General features: G+C 39.1%; 1 protein-coding gene across 3 annotated transcripts in view; it reads left to right on the top strand.

Moving 5' to 3' along the window:
* TENM1 (teneurin transmembrane protein 1) overlaps positions 1 to 21,617 on the top strand; it is a 555,347-nt gene that overhangs the window by 54,462 nt on the left and 479,268 nt on the right. For all 3 annotated transcript variants that reach the window (XM_047082126.1, XM_047082125.1, XM_047082124.1), the window contains exons 2-3: positions 14,060 to 14,320; positions 15,999 to 16,055. In XM_047082126.1, coding sequence (XP_046938082.1) covers positions 14,060 to 14,320; positions 15,999 to 16,055 — 318 coding nt within the window. The remainder of the gene's footprint in view (positions 1 to 14,059; positions 14,321 to 15,998; positions 16,056 to 21,617) is intronic.

Raw genomic sequence — 21,617 nt, 5'->3', positions numbered from 1 at the left:
GTGGAAGTGCTCTATTAAAAATTATACTATTGGGGCATCTGTGTGGCTCAGTCAGTTAAGCATCTGAGTCTTGATTTCAGCTCAGGTCATGAGCTGTCAGGTTCATGAGCTGAAGCCTGGCATTGGGCTTTGTGTTGACCACGCGGAGCCTGGTTGGGATTCTCTCTCTCTCTCTCTCTCTCTCTCTCTCTCTCTCTCTCTGCCACCCCCCCAAAATAAATAAATAAGCTTAAAAAGGTTACTATGTCATTTTGCATGGGTTTGGGAAGAGCAAGTATACTAAGCCTAGATTAGATTTATCAGATTTGCTGTGCTTTGAGGCAATTAGCTGAAAAAAGGAATATTTGAACAAGAAAGGGAGAATAAATAAATGGAGGTAGGGTTCTCGATAAGGAAGTGAAATAATGGGAATTAAAATACTGGATCCTGGGTATGGAGTGGGAGAGGCTACAAAAGGGCAAGTGAATGGACAAAAGGAAATGGCTTCCCTTAGAATCATGTCAAGGATAAACCTTAGAACTAGTGAAAGCCAGTTACCTGTGTCGAAAGTGAGAGTCCAGTCAAACAGACGTTTTGTCAGTGTAACATCGGATCTCTGTTTGTTTGGAGTGTTTTGTCCCCCAAGATGATGATTTGGGGGCTGGGTAGAGACAGCTGCCCAGGCATTGTGTAGACTTGTATTACATCGGCCCTATACATCATTAATGCCCTTGAGCAGTCCCCATAGATTGTATGACCTGCACATCTTTCCAAAATCTGTACAATAAACATGATTGCATTCATGTATATAGACTGTCCATTGTTTCTTAAGTGCCTGGAATGTTCATTTGCTTGTTTGGTTAAATGTTTCGAGCAATGTTAATAAGGAATTGGGCCATATAAATTTCCAATTCAAAAGCACTAATGTTATTGTTGCTGTTTGTATTTGCTTTCTAGCTTTAAGAGGTTCTGAAAAAATGCGTTTTGTAGAGCTTGCCTGCAATGTTAGTACTGAATGAGAGCTAAAGAGAAGCATGCTTTTATCTAACTTCATGCCTCCTTGGTAAATTTAAAATAAAGAAAACTCTTCCTCAACATTTAATCAAAAACCGTAGAATATTTTCAACACAAAGACTTTTTCTGAGTGCTATGATACCTGTCAAATTCATAATGTAGATCACAGATTTAGGCTCAATCTATTTAGCCTGAGATGATAAATGCTACCTCGCAAACAGGAAATGCCCCCAATTTTGACCTGATTGTCTCCTCTGGCTGGGTGATAATGTGCTGAAGTAATACTCCAACACACAATTCCCAATGAATAATATTCATCTCATCTTCGTTAATGTTGTTAAATAATTTCAAAACTCTCCTCAAGGCAGCTGCTTTGAGCTAGGGAGCTAAACACAGGAGAGGCCAACGTTTTCTTTTATTTGTCCGCCTGTAGACACAGATGTTGTTTGTGTTGTCTGGGAGCACAGAATATGCTCTAAAATGTCACTGTTATTTTCAGTGAGTCAAAGTGACATGAAGCTGGTGAAGTGAATCCATAAGAATTAGTACAAAGTGGAATAATAGTTCAAAAGGAGGTGTAAAAATACATTAAACTCCTACAAGAACAATGAGCTAATATATGCACAGGTTAAGGGTCTCTTTTTTTTTTACCCTGTCAGTGACAAAGGAAATGCCCCTGGTCTCCCAGCTGCCATATCCCTCAAAGTATTTTGGCGCCTGGCTGTGAAAATCCAGATGGAAACAGCAGCTAGCTGAATGAAACCTGGGAGGCGGGGAGCAGGAAGTTGTAGCACCAGCCACACACACGTTGCACAAATGAGAACTAGGCTACGAATTGGAATGTGCCACTTCCAACTTCATATGCTCTATAAGGTGATTAGGATTCTGTTAAAATTGTTCCAAGTTAACTTTGCCAGTTGGTATCTGTGTGGCCTCGGACAGTTTACTTAATCTCTCTTTGAGCCTCAGTTGTTTTATTTGAAAACTAGGGGTAATCATAACCTTTCTCTCAGAGCATACTCTGAGGATTAACTCAAATAATGTATGTTTCAGGGCCTGGTACACAGAAAATGCTAAATTCACATTTGAATCTACTTTCCTTTTCGTTTTAAGTATGTAAAACTGCATGTTTCTTGGTAGCTTGACCTGCATCCACTTGTGCTCTAGGACTGGAGAAAATGTGCTTTGAAATTGGAATTAATAGTCCAAGTGGTTTAGTCTAAAACCTTGTACTTTGTTGGTTATGAGTGAATTTCCTGGTAACTGAGGTAGATTAATTTCCCAGTTTCCACAGTAAATAGAGAATGACCTTTCTTTCTAAATAGAAGTTCTTGTACTGGTAGGACTATAACATAATCATATTCTCAAAAAGAATTCTCTCATTTCACATCAAGTATACTTCAGAATGAGGTCAACAGTGGGCCTGATTACTAGTGTGTTTGACTACTATCCTACTGTCTCTATATAATAACCCAAGCAGCCATTGCCTATATATATATATATACTATGCTGCTAAAGAGCTTTTGCAGAAATTAGTGGTAAACCAAGGGAACATTACTAACCTCTTGTAGTTGAGAATTAGATTTTGAGGGCTATTTAAAGGGTAGGGCTGTATGTGTACCGAGTTAACCATATCCTTTCATCTAGTGTCCTTTGAAACAAAAGACATGCATTTGGTCAGAATGATTAGCCAGGATCATGAGAGAAATCTGTAGCTATAGAATAAAACAAAGGCAAGTAGCTTGTTAGGTGGGAATGGCAGATGTATGTCACTGGTATGGAGACCACCTGATCAGTTATGGTACTTTATCAGTCAGCCCAGATTGGCCCATGAATCCTTCCTGCCACATTAGGATCAAACCTAATCTGTTGATCATATTTACATCAGTTTAGAGTGATGTAAGCATTCAGGAATTTCAGTGTCCAGAATTGAAGCCTTGTGATTTCCACTGGAGTGAAGGCAAAATAGCAGACAAGTCAAGAGAAGTTCATCTGTCATTTCCCTCATTCGTGGCAGTTTGTGAACACATATTGGTTTTTCAGTATTATTAATCATGTTACTTTTTTCATTGTTCTCAGTGTTCAATGGGAACATTTAAATTAGGCAAATGGGGTGCCTGGATACTTCAGTCGGGTAAGCCTCTAACTCTTGATTTTGGCTCAGGTCATGATGTCAGGGTTTGTGATATCAAACCCCACATCAGACTCTTTGCTGACAGTGTGGAGCCTGTTTGGGATTCTCTCTCTCTCTCTCTCTCTCTCTCTCTCTCTCTCTTCCTCTCTCCCTCTCCCTCCCTCCCTCCCTCCCTCCCTCCCTCTTCCCTCTCTGCCTTTCCCCATGCTGGTGCTTTTTCCCTCTCTCTCAAAGTAAATAAATAAACATTAAAAAATAAATTAGGCCAACAAGAAGCATTCTTGTTTCCTACATCATTTTCTAAAAACTTGCTTATCAAGGTATAATATACAATAAACTGTACATATTTGTAGTGTCCAATTTGGCAAATGGTGACAAATGTATAGACCCATGAAAATATCACGACAGTCATCATAGTGAACATATCTATCACCTCCCAAAAGTTTTCTCTTGCCCCTTTATAATGCTTTTCTCTCTACCATCCCCCATCCACTCCATTCCCAGGCGGCTACTGGTCTGCTTTCTGTCACTATAGATTAGTCTGCATTTTACATAAATGCTTTACATATGATGACTCAACTTACAATTTTTCCCCTTATGATGGCACAAATGTAATACACATTCAGTAGAAACCATACTTCAAATTTTGAATTTTGACCTTTTCTTGGGCTACTGATACGTGCTACGATACTCTCTCACGATGCTGAGCCAGAGCTCCCGGTCAGCCATGCAATCACGAGGGTCAGCAACTGGTATACTGACAGGCATTCTGCACCCGTATAGCCATTCTGGTTTTCACTTTCGGCACAGTATTAAATAAACTACACAAGATAGTCAACATTTTATTATAAAATAGACTTTGTGTTGGATGATTTTGCCCAACTGTAGGCTCATGTAAGTGTTCTGAGCACACTTAAGGTGGGCTAGGCTAAACTATGATGGTCAGTAGGTTAGGCGTGTTAAATGCATTTTTGACCTGCAATATTTTCAACGCATGATGTGTTTGTCAGAATGTACCTAATGCCTATGGATTATGAGATTTTTCACTCTGGCTATTGAGAACAGGGACTATTTCCAGCCCGCTTCAGATTCCAAGTTGTTTCTTTTAATCCTTCCAGGCAGTTCTTTGTCTAGTCTCAGGTGGTTTTCTACCATGCCTGTGCCATTCAGGACTCCGGTGATGGTCGGGGGCGGTTTGGGGGGCTCTGCAGATCCCTGGAAGTCTCTTTCCATGCAGCTCTCTCCTGTTTGGTGCTCTGTACTGCAAATGCTCGCTCTATTGGCTTTCCCAGACTACCAGCTCCAGCTCCTGAACTCAGAGAGACTGCTAGGATCCACCTTTGTTCTCCCTCCCTGTGCTGACGTCTGAGAACTCTTTGCAGGCCTATGAAACTGACTCGTTTCTCCTATCTCAGGAATCACTGGCCTTTGTTGCCCATTGTCTAAAATGCCATTGTTGGGTATATATATATTTTTAATTTTTTAATTTTTGAAAGCTTATTTATTTGTTTTGAAAGAGAGAGCAAGTGAGATAGAGGGAGAGAGAGAGAGAGAGACGGGAGAGAGAGAATCCCAAGCAGGCTCTGCATCGCCAGCACAGAGCCCGATGTGGGGCTTGAACTCAACTGTGACATCATGACCTGAGCCGAAATTAAGAGTCAGATGCTTAACCGACTGAGCCACCTAGGCGCCCCTGGTATATTTTACCTGGGTTTTGTTGTTGTTACTGTTTCAGGTAGGAGAATAAATTTGGCCCCCATCATTCTATCTTGACTGGAAGTCAAGACTTTAATGTTTTAATGTTTTAAATTCTCTAGAATTTAACGTTTTCCTGTAAATAGAATTCACATTCAGAAGTCCCTATGAGTGTCCTAAGAGTTCTTGCCACAACCTTTGCGCATTTGGAGAGTTTCTTCTTTTATATTCCTGAAAAAACAAGAAAAACATTTCATGAGAACAGTCTGAGAGGAGCTACCTCCTCCCTCCAGGACACTCTACAGATTTGCCAAGATGGGAATTTCTATCTGGTAAATGGGATGAAACTGATGGATGAAAGGAGGAAAGATGTTTCCACTCAAGCTAGCTGAAAGGTCGTCTTTACCAAGGCTTTCAGACTGGTTTTAAGAAGCCTCCCAGTTCTATACCCTGGGGTATATTTTGAAGAATTTTAATAGGGAGCCATTTCCCAATTCATTAAGCCAAACAATATAGTGAGGGCAGCTTCCTTTGTGATGCTATTTCAGTCAGAAGACAATACAGAGAACGTGTTCTCCATTAGTCTAATATTGCTATAAATTGTTTTTCCTGAATCCACAGCCAGTGGGCTGCTGTCTTTCTCCTCTTGGCAAATTTGTGGAGCATCTATCATTTGAAATGCATAGCTAATTTACCAAAATAGCAATTTTTCAATTTGCATTAGTAGGCATTGTTTTATGGTAAGCAAAACTATCTCATATGCATCAGAATTGTATTCATGAATTTAATCCTTTCAAGAGCGGTTCCCTATTAACTATGGACTTTAAAACTTTGGGATTTAATGATCAGTCCTTGACTAGAATTATTCTAGGGCCTGAGGGGAGGACAAAACTACCTTATATTTATCTGGGCCTTAATAAATCACCCAATGCTTTGTGGAAATTATCTCATTTGGTTTTGAGAGATACCAAAAGTTTAGAAAACACTGTAGGATCTGGAAGTGTAATTTAGTAGGTAATGCAGATGATATGCTTATAGAGAAAAAAGAAATATACAGTCACGTATAAAAAATATATAATAAAGCTTAGAAATGCTGTGGATGAGGATAAGATTATTGGGAGAGGGGAGATGATAGTTGGAGAATACTTTGTGAAGGTAACGACACAGGCTGGATACAGGAATTAGATTCGTGAAAAATCAGAGGGAGGTGTTCCAGGTGGTTGGCACAATATGTCCAGAGATACAGTGGCAAAGGTAAGTGGGGCATCTTTGAAATGTGGTAGGAAGAATCCCCTTACAGAGCAGAATGTAGTTTATTGAGTAGGTTTTTTTGTAAACAGTGACTCTGGTGCACAGTTCTATCTCATTCATCACAAAATAAATGCCTACAGATTAGTGTAGAATATTATGGAAGTCACACTGTTTGCTTTTGTGAGTATGGTTTGAAGCACTCACAAGTGGTTTTTTTTTTGGTGGTTATTTAACTCTTTAGCTCACTCGTCTCACTTCTGCAGGTGGAATTGTGCCACAGATTAATGCGGTTTAGAATTCACACACACACACACACACACACACACACACACACACCCCAAACAGCTTCACATGCTTTGTGAACATAATGAAAATGCACAAGTATACCTGGAAGACCACAGTGGTCAATAAGAATTCAGCCTCCTAAGAGTTATGAACAGCCAGAAGATTGGACCAACAAAGGTAAGAAATGAGAAATTTTTAGGGCCATTGAGCACCATGCATTTTCAGTGTTCAGTAGCCCTGAAAATTTCTCATTTAGGCCAGGAAGTTTCTGTCTTATTCGAAATGTTGAAATAAAGGGAACATGCACAGGTTCTCATTGATCTAAATTTCTGTTGAAGTCCAGGACCTCCCACCATCTTTTCTAGTCCCTGATTATTTTTCCAGGCTCTTGTTATGAAGGCTGGAGAGCAAGCATCACATTTTTCATTGTGATGGTAACGGCTGTGTGTTAGCCTCAGAGCAAGTTCACCCATCTTATGTGAGTACAGTCTACATGGGCCCTACACTGAGGCCAATGTTAGTTCAAGAAAATAGACAGGAAGTTGCTTATTTCCATATCAAATGTCCTTCCTTCTTAGATTGCTGAAGGATATTCTCCTGTCTCTCTAAATAAGATTGGAGTCCCTTTTGATTTCTTCCAGGTTCCTTCATCATCTCCCTTCCTTTTGATGTTCTTTACAGTTCTGCATCCTTCTCTGGTTTGAGCCATTTTTACAGATTTACAACTTACTGTACTTCTGAGAGCATCCTTTTTGACATTAACGTGGTCTGTTAACTATTTTCTGGGATGGCTCCAGTTAGCCAATATTGGTCACAAAGCATGAACGTTTATACTTCAGGCTTTTAACTCTGCCCAGATTTTTTTGCTGTGCTTTTCACTATACTGACAGATGGAGAAATCTTGAAAATTAAATAAGGCATAATTGGTAGGTCCTGAGTACTGAGATAATGGGTACATTTGAAACTGTGAGGAGGAAGATTAGGCTTAGGAAGCTTTGCTATTTTCTTGAAGTCCTCTGATAACCACAAGCTCCAGACGTACCTGTGGGAACACTCCATTTCTCACTGCTGTGCCCCAGAAAACACTGATAAGCCCTCAGCAGAAAAATAAAGGTCATGTCTGGGTGGTGTGCCTTTATTACTGTGTTGTCATTTGGGCCTTTAAAAAAGCTCTCTGTGGAACTTGCCAAAGAACATGACATGGTCCTGTTAACTCACTCTGCTCGGTGCCTAGTATGGTACTATTGTGCACTTGGTAAAGCTTTTTCATAAAGTAAGACAAGAGGAAATTAAATTGGGTTAATTTTCTAAGACTCAGAGAAATCAGAGAAGTCTATTTTGTTTTGTTTTCTTGACTTGAAATTGAGTGGGTATTCAGTGGAGCTGTGTTTTAAGGAAACTAACATGAACTGATTTGACAATTTGATATCATTTTATCTTCAGAGCCCCTAAACTGAGAAAGACAAAATGGTACCCAGTAAGGAAAATTATTTGTGTTCTTTCTGCTTTTGCTTACTTCTCTCCCTCCTCCTTCCCTTTCTTTCTTTCTTTCTTTCTTTCTTTCTTTCTTTCTTTCTTTCTTTCTTTCACTTAAGATTGTGGGGGCGCCTGGGTGGCTCGGTCGGTTAAGCATCCGACTTCAGCTCAGGTCATGATCTCACGGTCCGTGGGTTCGAGCCCCGCGTCGGGCTCTGTGCTGACAGCTCAGAGCCTGGAGCCTGTTTCAGATTCTGTGTCTCCCTCTCTCTGTGACCCTCCCCTGTTCATGCTCTGTCTCTCTCTGTCTCAAAAATAAATAAACGTTAAAAAAATTTAAAAAAAAAGATTGTAATAACACATTATATTTTCCCTAGAACCAGTAATGAATTTTTAGTGGTCAGTAATACTTCTTAATTGTGTGAATTTTTATTCATTATGCTATAGAGTATTATTTGCAGTAGCCATGTTTATAAACCGACAGTTTTATGTTTGATGAGTAACTATTTAGTCAGATGATTTTTTAAAAGTTTTCTTAAGTTTATTTATTTTGAGAGAAAGAGAGAGAGAGCGAGTGCGCGCACACGCGCACAAGTTGGGGAAGGGCAGAGGGAAAAGGAGAGACAGAATCCTAAGCAGACTTCATACCAACAGTGCAGAGCCCTATGTGAAGCTCAAACTCACAAACCGTGAGATCATGACCCGAGCCAAGATCAAGAGTCAGATGCTTAACCAACTGCACCACTCAGGTGCCATATCAGTTGATTTTTTTTTTACATCATGTATTTTACATACTCTATTGATAATTTTGCAGTTCACAGTGGATACCTAAGCTATATCAATATTTTAGTATTTTAAGACTGGTAATCATGACACAAGATCTTATTTAGCTAACATGGTGATTATCCTTCACAATAGAAGCATGAATAGTACCTTGATTTATAAAACCACTAATTCTTTCCCCATTTGAAAATATTTACCATTTTACATTTTGCAGTAACAGGTCAAGTTATAATTACAGAGTTTTAGAACAGGGGAGTTACCCAGATATTTATTTCTGGTGGACCTGAACATTTTACAAATGAGGAAAACTAGGATGTTAATTGACTTATCCAAAAACAACATGGCTAATTAAAAACACCTGCTTTTGCACATGGTACATAAGGCATGTTATGAGTCACAGTAATTAAAGCTAATAATTTTATCCCCCCTCCCTTTTCCTTACTTTGGAAATGGACTACACTCTATAGAAGTTATATCACAAATCACTCAGGTCATGGCTAAGATTAATCATGCTTTTTGACCTCCAATTATTTATTTGGAGTATGATGTCTTAAAGCTCCCTTTTTAGAGGAAGTTTGGATGGGTAGAATTTTAAGGAAAATAAAGTCTTGAGCTTTTCAAACTCAAAAATGGCATTTCTAGAAAAATGCTGACACAGATAACTATGACTTTCCCTTTCAAGTTTTGATAAATGGCTTCTCCAGGCTGAACACCTGAAGATCAATCCCTAGATTCAGAGAGAAAATTCAGTAGTTCATTTTACTTGGCACTTCATAGCATTTAAAAAATTACTAATTTATTAACATTAATAGTGGCTTAAAGCGATCCTTTGTGCCAGATTCACTCAACTTATTCTCGTGATCCCCAATTACAGAATGCTCCCTTAGAAGCTGAAAGTTCATCAGTGATCAGTTATCATTCTTAGTTCCACCCCCCTAAAATTGGGTTTCAACTGTTATGTTCCTAGGAAAACAGGGCTCCCTAGAGAATCACTGAGAAATCATGCATCAGTTAGCCTTGATTGCTTCTTGGCTTAGATAAAAGCAATTTTGCATCTTGACTACCTTTTCATTCATGTGACATGTACTTTCTTCCACTAGGAGGAAGAGAGTAGGGTCTGCTGCTAACCCGAGACCCTCGGCTCCATCTATGAAAATTGACTGGCTCTCCTGTCTCCTCACTGTCCTATTTTCTGGGGGTGTATAATCCACTAAAAAATTATATGGAGGTATAATTCAAGTACAATAAACCACGCATACTTAACGTGTACCATTGATAAACTTCGGCAAGTACCGCACATACAAAACTATTGTCAGGAGCAGGAGAACAAAGATTTAGATCATCCCCATTGTTTTCTTGTGCCCCTTTGTTCTACAGTTCTCCCTCCCTTTCTCCCTGAAGCCACCACTGATCTATTTTTTGTCACTATAGATGGGTTTGCATTTTCTAGAATTTTATTTAAAGGGAAGCATACAGAATATAGACATTCCATTGGTCTTCTTTCTCTCAGGATAATTATTTTGAGGTCCATGCATCTTGTTATGTATCAATGGTTCATTCATTTTTTAGGACTGAGTTGTATTCCACACATCCTGTGTGTATATATCTACCACAGGTAGTTTAGCCTTTTACCTATTTATGGATACTTGGGTTGTGTCTTCTTTTTAGCTATTATGAATAAAGCTTATGAACAACCCCTTATGTAATTTTGTTTGGACAAAAGTTTTCATTTCCTTAGGATAAATATCCAGGAGTGTATTGCTCTCCTGTGAGGTATTGCTTTACCTTTTGAGGAAACTGGCAAATGTACCATTTTAGTTTCTCACTAGCCGTCTATATAGTTGCTCCACATCCTTGTCGACACTTGGGGCGGTCAGAAGTTTTCTTAGCCATTCTGGTAGGTCTGTAGTGGCATCTCATTGCAGTTTGAGTTTATGTTTTCCTGGTAACTAATGGTGTTGAGCATCTTTTCTATTGCTTATTGGTTATTTGTATACCTTTTTTAATGAAGTATTTCTTCAAATCTTCTGCCCCCTTTAAAAATTGGATTTCAACTGTATTTGCTCAGATTTTGTTTCTTATGAGGCTGCAAAATAGGTTTTCCTTATAGTAAAATTTAAATACATGTTCATAAAGCTCCAAATACACCATTCATTTGGCAACATCTGTATCTGTTTACTCCTGAATTGCAATTTCTCATGGTACCGCTATCCATTTAAATTGTAGGTATCTGAAGGTACACTTTCATTTCTCTTATGGCTAGCTTTTTGGTAAGAATAGACCTATAATAAATCCAATTGAACTTCATCTTCTCTAGGGAGTATGTAGTATTTTAGGTAACAAGGTTATATGCAGAAGGCTAAAAACAACCACTTAAGGTGCATTGTAAGTGCTTTACAGAAAATGCATCCTATGAGAATTTTGAACACCACCAGGACCTTTGTGTATTTAAGGAAACAATTTACAATGGTAATGTTGATTTCAAGAAAGAGAAATGTTCACATCACTTACTGTAAGGGAAACTTCTTTCTCTCTCTCTTCTTTTCTTGTTTAAACATTAAAAAAACAACTGATTGCTTACTTAGATTGTTACTTTATCTAATTATGTATTGATAAGGAAGTGTACTTTTATCTGGTTGTACTTAAAAAAAATTTTTTAATGTTTATTTTTGAGAGAGAGAGAGAGAAAATGAGCAGGGGAGGGGCAGAGAGAGAGGGAGATACAGAATTCGAAGCAGGCTCCAGGCTCTGAGCTGCCAGCACAGAGCCCGATGCAGGGTTCAAACTCATAAACCATGAGATCATGACCTGAGCCGAAGTCGGATGCTTAACGAACCGAGCCGCCCAGGTGCCCCTATCTGGTTGTATTTAATTAGAGAATTTGTGATTTAACCTTTGCATTCAAATCAGATTATGGTTCCAACAGAAATTTTGCAATTTTTGATCATTTTATATACATTTCATTACACATATTTTGCATGTTTAAATTTCGTTTTGAATGGGAGAAAATCTCTAACGAAAAGGCATTTTTCCTACATTTACCAGTGATTTTTATTTTTTAACTTTCTGTAGTATTTTATTATACAGAGTGGCAAATTGGCTGTGTATTTATTATTTGCTCATCCTTTTCCAATGAATGTCTTTACCATGACTCAGATGCTCATATTCAAATCTTTGGAAAATCACATCTCAGTGCCATTGTAGGAGTGAAAATAAATGCACGTCTGTGCTTTTGAAAGTAAATTTCCTAATTAGTGCCCCGAATCCATGGAAAATGAATGGGGACACTTCATAGCAATTCAATTCAAGCTCTTTCTTTTCTCATTGCAAAATCTTTGGTAATGCCACAGGAAGGTTGTTCTGTCACTTCTCCCCTTTTCCTGGCTCCCACTGACTTCACAGTAATCTCGAGGAATGGAGTTTTCAAGGTGTGGCCCCTGGGCCAGTAGCATAGGAGTTACCTGGGAACTTGTTAGAAATGCAGGTTCTCCAGCCTTACTCCAGACCTGCTATCTGAAACTGAAACCGGAGGGCAAGCACAATCAGCATTTTAACAAGCCTTCCAGGTGATTCTGAAGCATGTTGATGTTTGGGAAGCATTGGTCTAAGGGAATGAAGTTGTGAAGGCAGGCCAATATAAAATTCCTTTCCTGCAGCTTCAAGCTGACAGGTTCATTATCAGGTTGCTGCAGCAACAATTGCACAGTAGGATTGGATAATGAAACATTGTGAAATTAAGAGGCATGAATATTAACTGATGACAATAGTCTAGATCACTGGGATTTATATTTGGCAAAATAGATTTTTACTTTTAGCCTTATGTCAAGGAGAGGCACGGTTTCCTGAGGTTTTATGCTTGATAGGTGGAAGCCATGCCTATTTTTAAAACATCACTCCTTCGCAATTTAGACAAATTTTTGTGGAAAAACAGAATTACTCTTACCTGCATCAGAGAAATCATAAGTAACGTGCTTAGGAGTGACTTATAATATAATTGAATTATCCTAATACATTATGTATGTCCACAATATCTGTTTCATAGAGCACAGTACTGAGCACCCGATGGCTATTAAATAACCATTAAGATTTGATTTGTTAAACCCTTTTTTGGCAATTATATGTCATAAAAATCACTATTTTTAAAACATTTATTCATATTCTGCATTTTCCTTCCAGTGTATGGTCCGCCTGTCTAAATTCTAGCACTTTCTCCATTCAAAGAGTGAAATTCATTTCAGGGTTTGCATTTTATTGATATGTGCTAAGGATTAGATGCACTCAGTTAAGCTTCTTCCTGGCCAGATGACATACCCTGTCTCTGATGTCAGTCGGAGAAAATCCCATATAGTGTACAACATCCCTGGATTACCTTATCTAAGTATTACATAGACGTTTCCGATGATGTATCTTGGCATGTGGTCATTTTTCATTAACTTATTAGGGACCGTTAAAGCATCCTTTCCCCTTTTTGACACCTTGCCGTAATTGAATGCAAAATTGACTGTAAGAATGAATGCCTGATATTCATGCAGTGAGTGGATGGGGCTTTATTGGCGTCTAGCAGAAACCATACGCAGAAGGGTGTTTCAGGAAAAAGGGATCTGTTGCTCTCTGACATGGGCAATAGACAAATGATGCCTATCCTCTGGACCTTATTTTCCTCGACTGTAAAAAGAGAGGATTCATTACACCATCTCTACCATCCTAAACACTTTTTGGATCTAAGACTCGAGGTAGGGACAGGGAGAGGGAAAATCCAAACCCTGAGCACCGCTGATGCATGATACACAATTGAATATTTTTAATGAATTTGTTCAAAGAACGATTGAGTCAGAATCATTAGCATCAAGTGGGCCTCAGACTCCTTTGGAGACGATGGGAAATAATGATATTAAGTACCCAGAATTTCGGTGGCAGACTAATGCATTTTGAGAAACGTACTTTAGAGAAGTATATTTAAATGTAATGTTTTCACCCAGATTTTTCACATTGAATTATTTACTCTTAAGTCTAATGTGTATGAAATACTTAGAAAAGCTGATAATTTTAATATTTTAAGCATACGTGTGCTCTACAGATCATATATATTCTTCCTGGAAGAGAAATATCTTTTAAAGGACAGCTTTCTACGCTTTATACTCCTCTACACTCACTTATTTCATTACATTTTGTGCAACCTAAAATTGTAGCTATAAAGCTATTTTGGGCATGCTTTTTCCAGAGCCTTGTAAGAATCAACAGGAGCATAATTTTAAGCCACAGAAGTGCAAAATAAGCATAGAATCCTAGCTACCATAAATAAAAAGGCCAGAATTCTAACTTTGCAAAACCACATAATTACTAGCAAGGGGGGGGGGGTGGGTGTGAGGACAGAAAGTAGAATTTTCGTGGGTATTTCTTACTGTTTCTCAACTTTTTTCTCTGAACTTTGTTTCTTCTCAGAGATGGAATTCTGTGAAACTCCTCACACTCTGTGCTCTGGCTACCAGACAGACATGCACAGCGTTTCTCGGCACGGCTACCAGCTAGAGATGGGGTCTGATGTGGACACGGAGACCGAAGGTGCTGTCTCACCTGACCACGCTCTGAGAATGTGGATAAGGGGGATGAAATCAGAGCACAGCTCCTGTCTGTCCAGCCGGGCCAACTCCGCGTTGTCCTTGACCGACACGGACCATGAGAGGAAGTCGGATGGGGAGAATGGTAATAGAACGATCTATACTGTTTAAGTAAAACCCAGAGTGAATGCAGTTTTTAGCCTTTGATTTGTTTTCCTTCCCTGTGTCTTCCTATCTTTCATTTCGTATGCGGGATAGTGGGTTCCCATGGACAAGGCATGTACCTAAGTATCTGGCAAATAGACACATTTATTTATAATGATAGATAAAATGCTTTTTATTCCTGGTGATTCCCCCGAGGGAAATAATCTCATGCGGTCAGCAGTATTGTGCATGTCTTGTTTATTACTCACCTTTTATTTCTGTCTTTATTTTCCAGTGTAATACTAGTGGTATTTATTATGGAAAGTACATTTCATGCATTTGGGGTTTATATCAATATATGAACAATGAGATGAACAACTGTATAGCAAGCATATTCTGTATGGGCTTTCTATTTTAATTCAGATTAAACTGTCAAGTGTATAGACAGATCCAAATTAACCAAGTTAGACCGAAATGATAAAAAAAAAAAACCCAGAAGGTAAATTAACTTTTTAGCCATTTGCCAGATGGTAAGTAATAGTAGCAATATCATTAAGTCTCAATTACATATTGTTTTCTTACAACTTTTAGAAGCAGAAAAGTTTTATCATTTTGATTTGTTGCATAGAGGTTAATTTATTTCTGCTCCTGTCTCTACCGAAGAACAGAACCCTTTCATAAGAAAGCACATTAATGCTTATTAAACACACTAATCTAGGCTCTTCATCATTCTGTTTGTCTAAATTTCATAGGTCCCATCCCCATGACCACAGGCCTGCTCCGTTAGCAGTGGCTAATTAGTATTTTCTCAGGTGGCAGAGAGGTAACCGCCAGCCCTATACCTACAGCTTTCTTCTATTCTGTCTTCTTCTTCCTCGTTCGGCCCACAGGGGACCCTGCCCACAATGATATAATCAGGAATGACTGTTTGCCTACTAGTTAGATTATCATTTCCTTAATGATAGGCCATAATGTTTTGTACTATCACCAAGTATCCTTTGGGTCTTGGTTTTTTGTGTTTTTTGGTTTTTGTTTTTTGTTTTTGTTTTTTAGTCTAGTTTCAGGTACATATGTATATATTGCTGGCTTTGGCCAAGAGTGTGGGAGGTGAATTTTGGAAATGAGAGGAGAACGTAGATGATCTATGTGTGCATAGTCATATGCAAGTGAAAGAGCACTAGGATGGAAATGATGTGACCTTGGACTGCTCTCTAAAGTTTTCTGGGCTACAGCTGTGAAACAGAAAAAAATAATGACCAAATATATGTAAAAAGGGTGCTAGATGGTCTCCTGCTTTGCTGAGACTTCCCATCTTCCCTCATCTCACTCCTGACATATGAAGTTATAGCCAGTTCACTGGATTGAAACATTAAAATAAAAAGTTTTGCCATGGGTTTCAACCAGTTTTCTACTCCTACAAGATCCTAAGTATGGGGTTTCTTTTGGAGTGATTAAATGATTCTGGAATTATATATTGGTGATGGTTATAGAGCTCTGTGAAAATACTAAAATCCACTGAGTTGTACAGTTTATAAGAGGGTGAACATTATGGTATGTGAATCATAGTTCATTGAATCTGTTACTTAAAATATACTATTGGATGAAGGGTAGGGGTTAAAGATTGAGGATTCCCAGGTGACTTGGATAAGGATTAATTCATAAAATGTTTAATATTACAGGTTTTAAGTTCTCTCCTGTTTGTTGTGACCTGGAGGCTCAAGCTGGGTCTACTCAAGGTAAGTGTTTGCCAATATTTGACCGCAGATTATTTTGCCTGACACCCACCCCACAGAGTGGAACCCTGCCCCTCTGACAAACAACACACAGAGGTGATTAATTGACCTGTCAAAGATGAGTTCATTGGCTGCTTATTGGTTTGCTTTCCTCTGGAAAACTTCATGTATGTATGTTGGTGGTGAAGAGGAGGCGAGTCAGGAGCTGGGGAAAAGGACAATGCAGTGTTTAAAGTGGGGTAGGGAAGCGTTGATTTAGCATGGGGGTGTAGATTTAAATCAAGTCGGGTTGGGTTTGGCCTCATGACCTCCTACGTTATCTCTGATTTTTTGCATGGCTCTAGTCATTAATTTGAGATATTGTCATGACTTTACAGTGCCTCCTAGCAAATGGCTTTGGTCCTTTCCTTCAGATGCTCTGGCTTGGGTTTAGAAGCCTGCTATAGCCATGTCATCAATTATAAATAACGCCTTCAGTGAAAGAACTGGTGTTCATTCTTCTCTGTAAACCTGTGTTTACACTGTGTCATTTTTCAGTGAGGGGACATTGGTGTCCTTTTACCTTTGTCTTCATTGTGCTCATTAGACTTTGCCTCTTTTCCCAAGGGATACTGAAAGCAATATTTATAAATGATTTTGATGAAAATCAGACTTTTGGAGGGCACGGGGTCTGACCACAGGGCAATGACTCAAAATGGGGAGGTGGTGGGGGCAAAGGATCAGAGGAAAGGTACATCAGAATGAGCTTTACCAAAATGCACATTATCCTCTCCTAGCCCCATCACAAGAACTGCTTACCGTGGTGAGCCACCAGACTGTATTACTGTGCCTTATCCCATGGATGTGTTAGGGACTTTCAGAAATGAAACTGTTCAGTTTCATCTGGCCCTCAGTCTAATCAACCATCTATCTACCTTGATCGTGTAATACTGTCTACTGAGACAGAGTTGGAAGACTCAGGAGTGAAGGACATGCATCCTTTTTGTTTTCTTTTATAGGTTTATTTTCCTTACATCTTATTTTAGGAACTGGATGGGGTATCACAGAATCGGGCTGGGTTGCCCAGGAAAACCGATGATCCAGTCTGCTAAAAACTAGTCCTTATTGCAAGTCTCTGTTGGCCCAATATGGACCTCCAAGAATGATTTCAACTTTTGAGAGGCAGTAGAGCATAGTGATTAAAAGTTTGGACTGTGGAGCCAGAGAGCCTAGGTTTAAATCCCAGCTGTGTGACCTTGGGAAAGTTATATATAAAGTTTCTGTGCCCGAATTTCATCATCTATAAAAGAAGGATAATATTAACGTTGACCACAAGGATTTTGTGACTATTGAATAAATTAATGTAGATAATGATTTAGAATAGTATTTGTAACATGAAGTACAATATGAATGTTCAGCACCTCACTATTTCCAAATACACTTTTAATATCTTTATCTCACACCATCCTCATGATCACTCTGCAAAGTAGATTCTGTTGTTATCCACATTTTACATAGGAAGAAGAGTTAAAATAGCAGTTCAGAAACCAGCTAGCTAAATTCAACTGATTATTTTCTAAATATTCCTTTCCTTCCTTGGCTCAACAACTTTCTCCTGCTCAGTGCGAGTTCTGTAAGTCTTAATCTGACTCCTACTTTTCAATGAAGAGTATACAATTTAGAATCTTATTTATGACCTCCAGTATGATTTCACCAATTTGGATTCTATAAATTTTCAATCAGTGACAACCAGGACTGATCGGTCTTGAGCATTTCCAAAGGTTCTCACAGAGAAGGTTTGAGTTAAGATGAGAGTACAAATGGCTTTTCTAAAAGCATATAAATTTGGAGAAATAGTTGTTTTCAGTGAATTGAACTTGGTGTTTGTGTGCAAATGTTGCTATTTATTTCCCATTGATCTCCATTCATGGAATGAAACCTATCAGGGCATCTGTTTCATTAATCTGACTTTATTTATTTATTTATTTATTTATTTATTTAATGTTTATTTGTTTTTGAGACATGCAGAGACAGAGTGCAAGTGTGGGAGGGGCAGAGAGAGGGAGACCCAGAATCTGAAGTAGGCTCCAGGCTCTGAGCTGTCAGCACAGAGCCTGACGCAGGGCTCGAACCCACCAACTGTGAGATCATGACCTGAGCTGAAGTCGGACGCTTAACCGGCTGAGCCACCCAGGTGCCCCATGACGTTAGATATACTATATTTGAAATGAGTGAAATGGTGTAAAATTTTTAGGATTTATATATGTTACTGTCTCACACTCCATGCCACCCCATCCCTGTGCCTCAGTTAGTGTTGGTGACGCTTTGTTTTGTTTCTGTCTTTCTATACATTCTGATTTTTAGATTAATAATGAGGCAGTGGGCATAATATGGACCAGTTTAAGTTGATTTAAGCTTCACTCCTGTACATGTGGGAGAAAAGGAAGATAGAGGAAATTGTTAATTTGGCTGAGTTACTCAACTGAGAAAGATTCTGAGACACGATTTCAAGGATGCTTTCAATTCTCTCCATCCTAGATTATGACTTGGATTTTCTCCTTCTGGTTTCAAAATCATATCTATAAGGACTTGGTTCTTTCATTTCATTAATTGGTGAAGCCTTTCAAAATATTTATTTTTTCTCATTTTCATAAACCCTATGTGGCTACCCTTCATTGAATTTAAGTCTCCGACATGCTATAACCTATGAAGAATTAAAATAAATCACCATCCCTTTCAGCACAGAAACACTTGGGCTGGGCTGCCTGAAGTGCAGGGGAGGGAGAACATCAGGTAACCGGGGGGGGGGGGGGCGGGGGGGGATCCGTATTTCTCAGCTTTCTCAGGCCAATCGGAACACTGTTGGAGTTTGTTCCCAATCCCTCAACTTTGTCCTTAGTAAATCCTTTGTTGTCTGTTGGTGCTTCCTGGCCTGTTTAGGAAAAATGCACATTTACTTATGTTAGCTTCATCGTGAGGCCTGGGAGCAGGACACTTTGATATCAGTCAGACTGCTTTATTCACTTTACCCTTTCGCAACTCCCATTTCACCTACTACCTACATCTCTGTTCGTTGCTCTGAGGAAAAAAGTTAAAACTGAGAGACAATATATTTTTGTAGATCTTCTCTGATCTTACAAGCATAGAAATGCTGCAGTGGGTCAGACCTCTGATCATCTAACACACAGCCCTGCCTCTGACCCATGATCCAGTGGGCATTTCCTACAAGGATTTGGCAATCCTATTTGAGCATCAACCTCAGTGATTAAGGTATCGCTCCTAATTACATCTGCCTCTACCTGAGACTGGAGGAATATGCTATATGGACAGCTAAATTTGGGCAATCAATTTCCAAGAATGTGTGTTTCACAGATGGCCTAAATGAAGCAGTTGGATTATAAAAAGTGAAGATTAAATTGCATCTCAAGAAGTTACATGGAGAGAAACAGAGAAAAAGCATTTTTAACCTGTAACTCATAGAGTATACAGATGGTCCCTGACTTACGATGGTTCGATTTACATGTTTTAGACTTCATGGTGTGAGAAGGCAGTACTCATTCAGTAGAAACTGTATTTTGAGTTTGGATTTTGATCTTTTCCTGGGGCGGCGGTACGCAGTACAATTCTCTCGCGATGCTGGGCACTGGGAACTGGAGCTTGCGGTTGGCCACGCGATCGTGAAGGTAAACCCCCGAGACACTTACACCCATTCTGTCCCCGCACGACCATTCTATTTTGCACTTTCAGTACAGTAGTCAATAAGTTGCATGAGACATTCAACACTTTATTATAAAATAGGCTTTGTTTGAGATGATTTTGCCCAACAGTTGGCTAACGTGAGTGTTCTGAGCATGTTTAAGGTAGGCTAGGGTAAGCTCTGGTGTTCGGTAGGTTAGGCCGTATTGTGACATGCAGTTTCGATCTACAGTATTTTCAACTTATGGTGGATTTATCAGGACATAACCCCATTGTAAGTCGAGGAAGATATGCAAATTGTGAAGAAATTATTTAAAGGAGTTGAAATAGATTTATTTAAATAAATAAGAATAGTATAGCTATTTATATATAAAATTATATAGCTGTTCATAAATGATATTTCTATGCAATCAATATTTATTGAGCGCCTGCTCTCTGCTGGGCTCTGTATTGGAGACTGGGCATATATGAAAGATGACCAGTGTACATTCCCCAACCTCTAAGAATTTACAGTATAGTGGGAGAGATTGGTGCCCTATTAGTTAGGGTTGTTCATTATTATTTACTACTGTTATTGCAGGTAACAGGTAACAGAAACCAACTTGAGACGGCTTAAACAAAAAATCACATTTAGTTGAAAGGGCATGAGAATGCTTCATGGGACCAGTGCAAGTGAGTGGCTCGACAGCAGGAATCAGATCAGAAGAATTGCCTGGACTTTGCCTCTTGCTTCTGAATCCAGTTCCTTCAGTCCTACCTCTGAAAGTTGACTTTCTCTAAATCTCCATTTGTAAGGCAGGCATAAAGCTTCCTATAATTCCTCAGTTTATATTTTTTCTGTTCGGGAAAGCAGTTGCAATTAACCAGATATTTTTTAGTGCCATTTCTAAATTCCAAGGAGACAGAATAATTTTCCCAGCTTGAGTCAGCTCTCTACCACTGGTCCCATCAGCTACAACCAGGGAGTGAGGTCAGTAATACAAATGTTGCTTTGTGGTAACCCACCCATTGGATCCTTGGAGCAGTTCTCAATGCAGGGCAGTCCAAGTCAAGTGGGCATATATACCCAAAGAGGTCTGTTAGGAGAAGAAGAAGGAGCCAATTTTAATACAGTCTAGTTAGTACTGTGATAAAGATGTATGTGCAGCTTGCTACGAGAGCACAAGTGATCTGAAACCAATTATTACAGTAAAATTGGTTATATTAATGCAGTCTAAATAAATGATGTTCTCTATAGAGTGTGTGGTTAAGAACATGGTCTGTGATATAAGATAGACTTAGGTTTGTGCCCTGGTTCTGCCATTTACCTGCTGTGTGTCCTTGAACAGGTAGCTAAAGCTCTCTAAGCCTTCATTTCCTTCTCTGTCAAGTGGAAACATTACCTGTGCAGTTGTTTGGTGTGTGAGGAGGATTAAATGAGAAAATGAATATATAGCTCTTGATGGTGTACCTGTCATATATTAAATGCCAGTAACGTTAGTTGCTGTTGATATCTATCACTCAGAAAGTGATATTATGCAGGTATGGTGGGGTAGATGCGATCAGGTGAAGGCTCTCTTAGCAAGGATTAGCCAGTTATACACCTGACTTCTGAAACATCTTGTACCCCAGGAAACTCTAGCCTAGCAGAGTCCAGCCTACTTTCTCTTCATTTTGAACTGGGTAAAATGCTATGCACTCATTTTACCTTAAATAACACATCCTTCTCGTAGCCAACAATCTTGTTCTGCTAAGTATGGAAGACTGTGAGGAGAAATTCAATGAAGTATTTCAGACCTGGCTGAGGGTTAACTTGTACCATTGGTTTTCTGTGTCGTGGTAGTAGTCCCTTAAGGTAGAGCTGGGGTTTCAGCTACCCAGAAGCCCTGTTGATTTCCATGAGTGTTGGGC

The sequence above is a fragment of the Lynx rufus genome, unplaced genomic scaffold (assembly GCF_022079265.1).
Source record: "Lynx rufus isolate CCGP_SWC_20201006 ecotype Redwood Valley unplaced genomic scaffold, mLynRuf1.p SCAF_19, whole genome shotgun sequence".
Lineage (NCBI taxonomy): Eukaryota > Metazoa > Chordata > Mammalia > Carnivora > Felidae > Lynx > Lynx rufus.
Note: the sequence above shows the minus strand (reverse complement) of the source record. Positions and strands in the feature narration are given on the sequence as shown.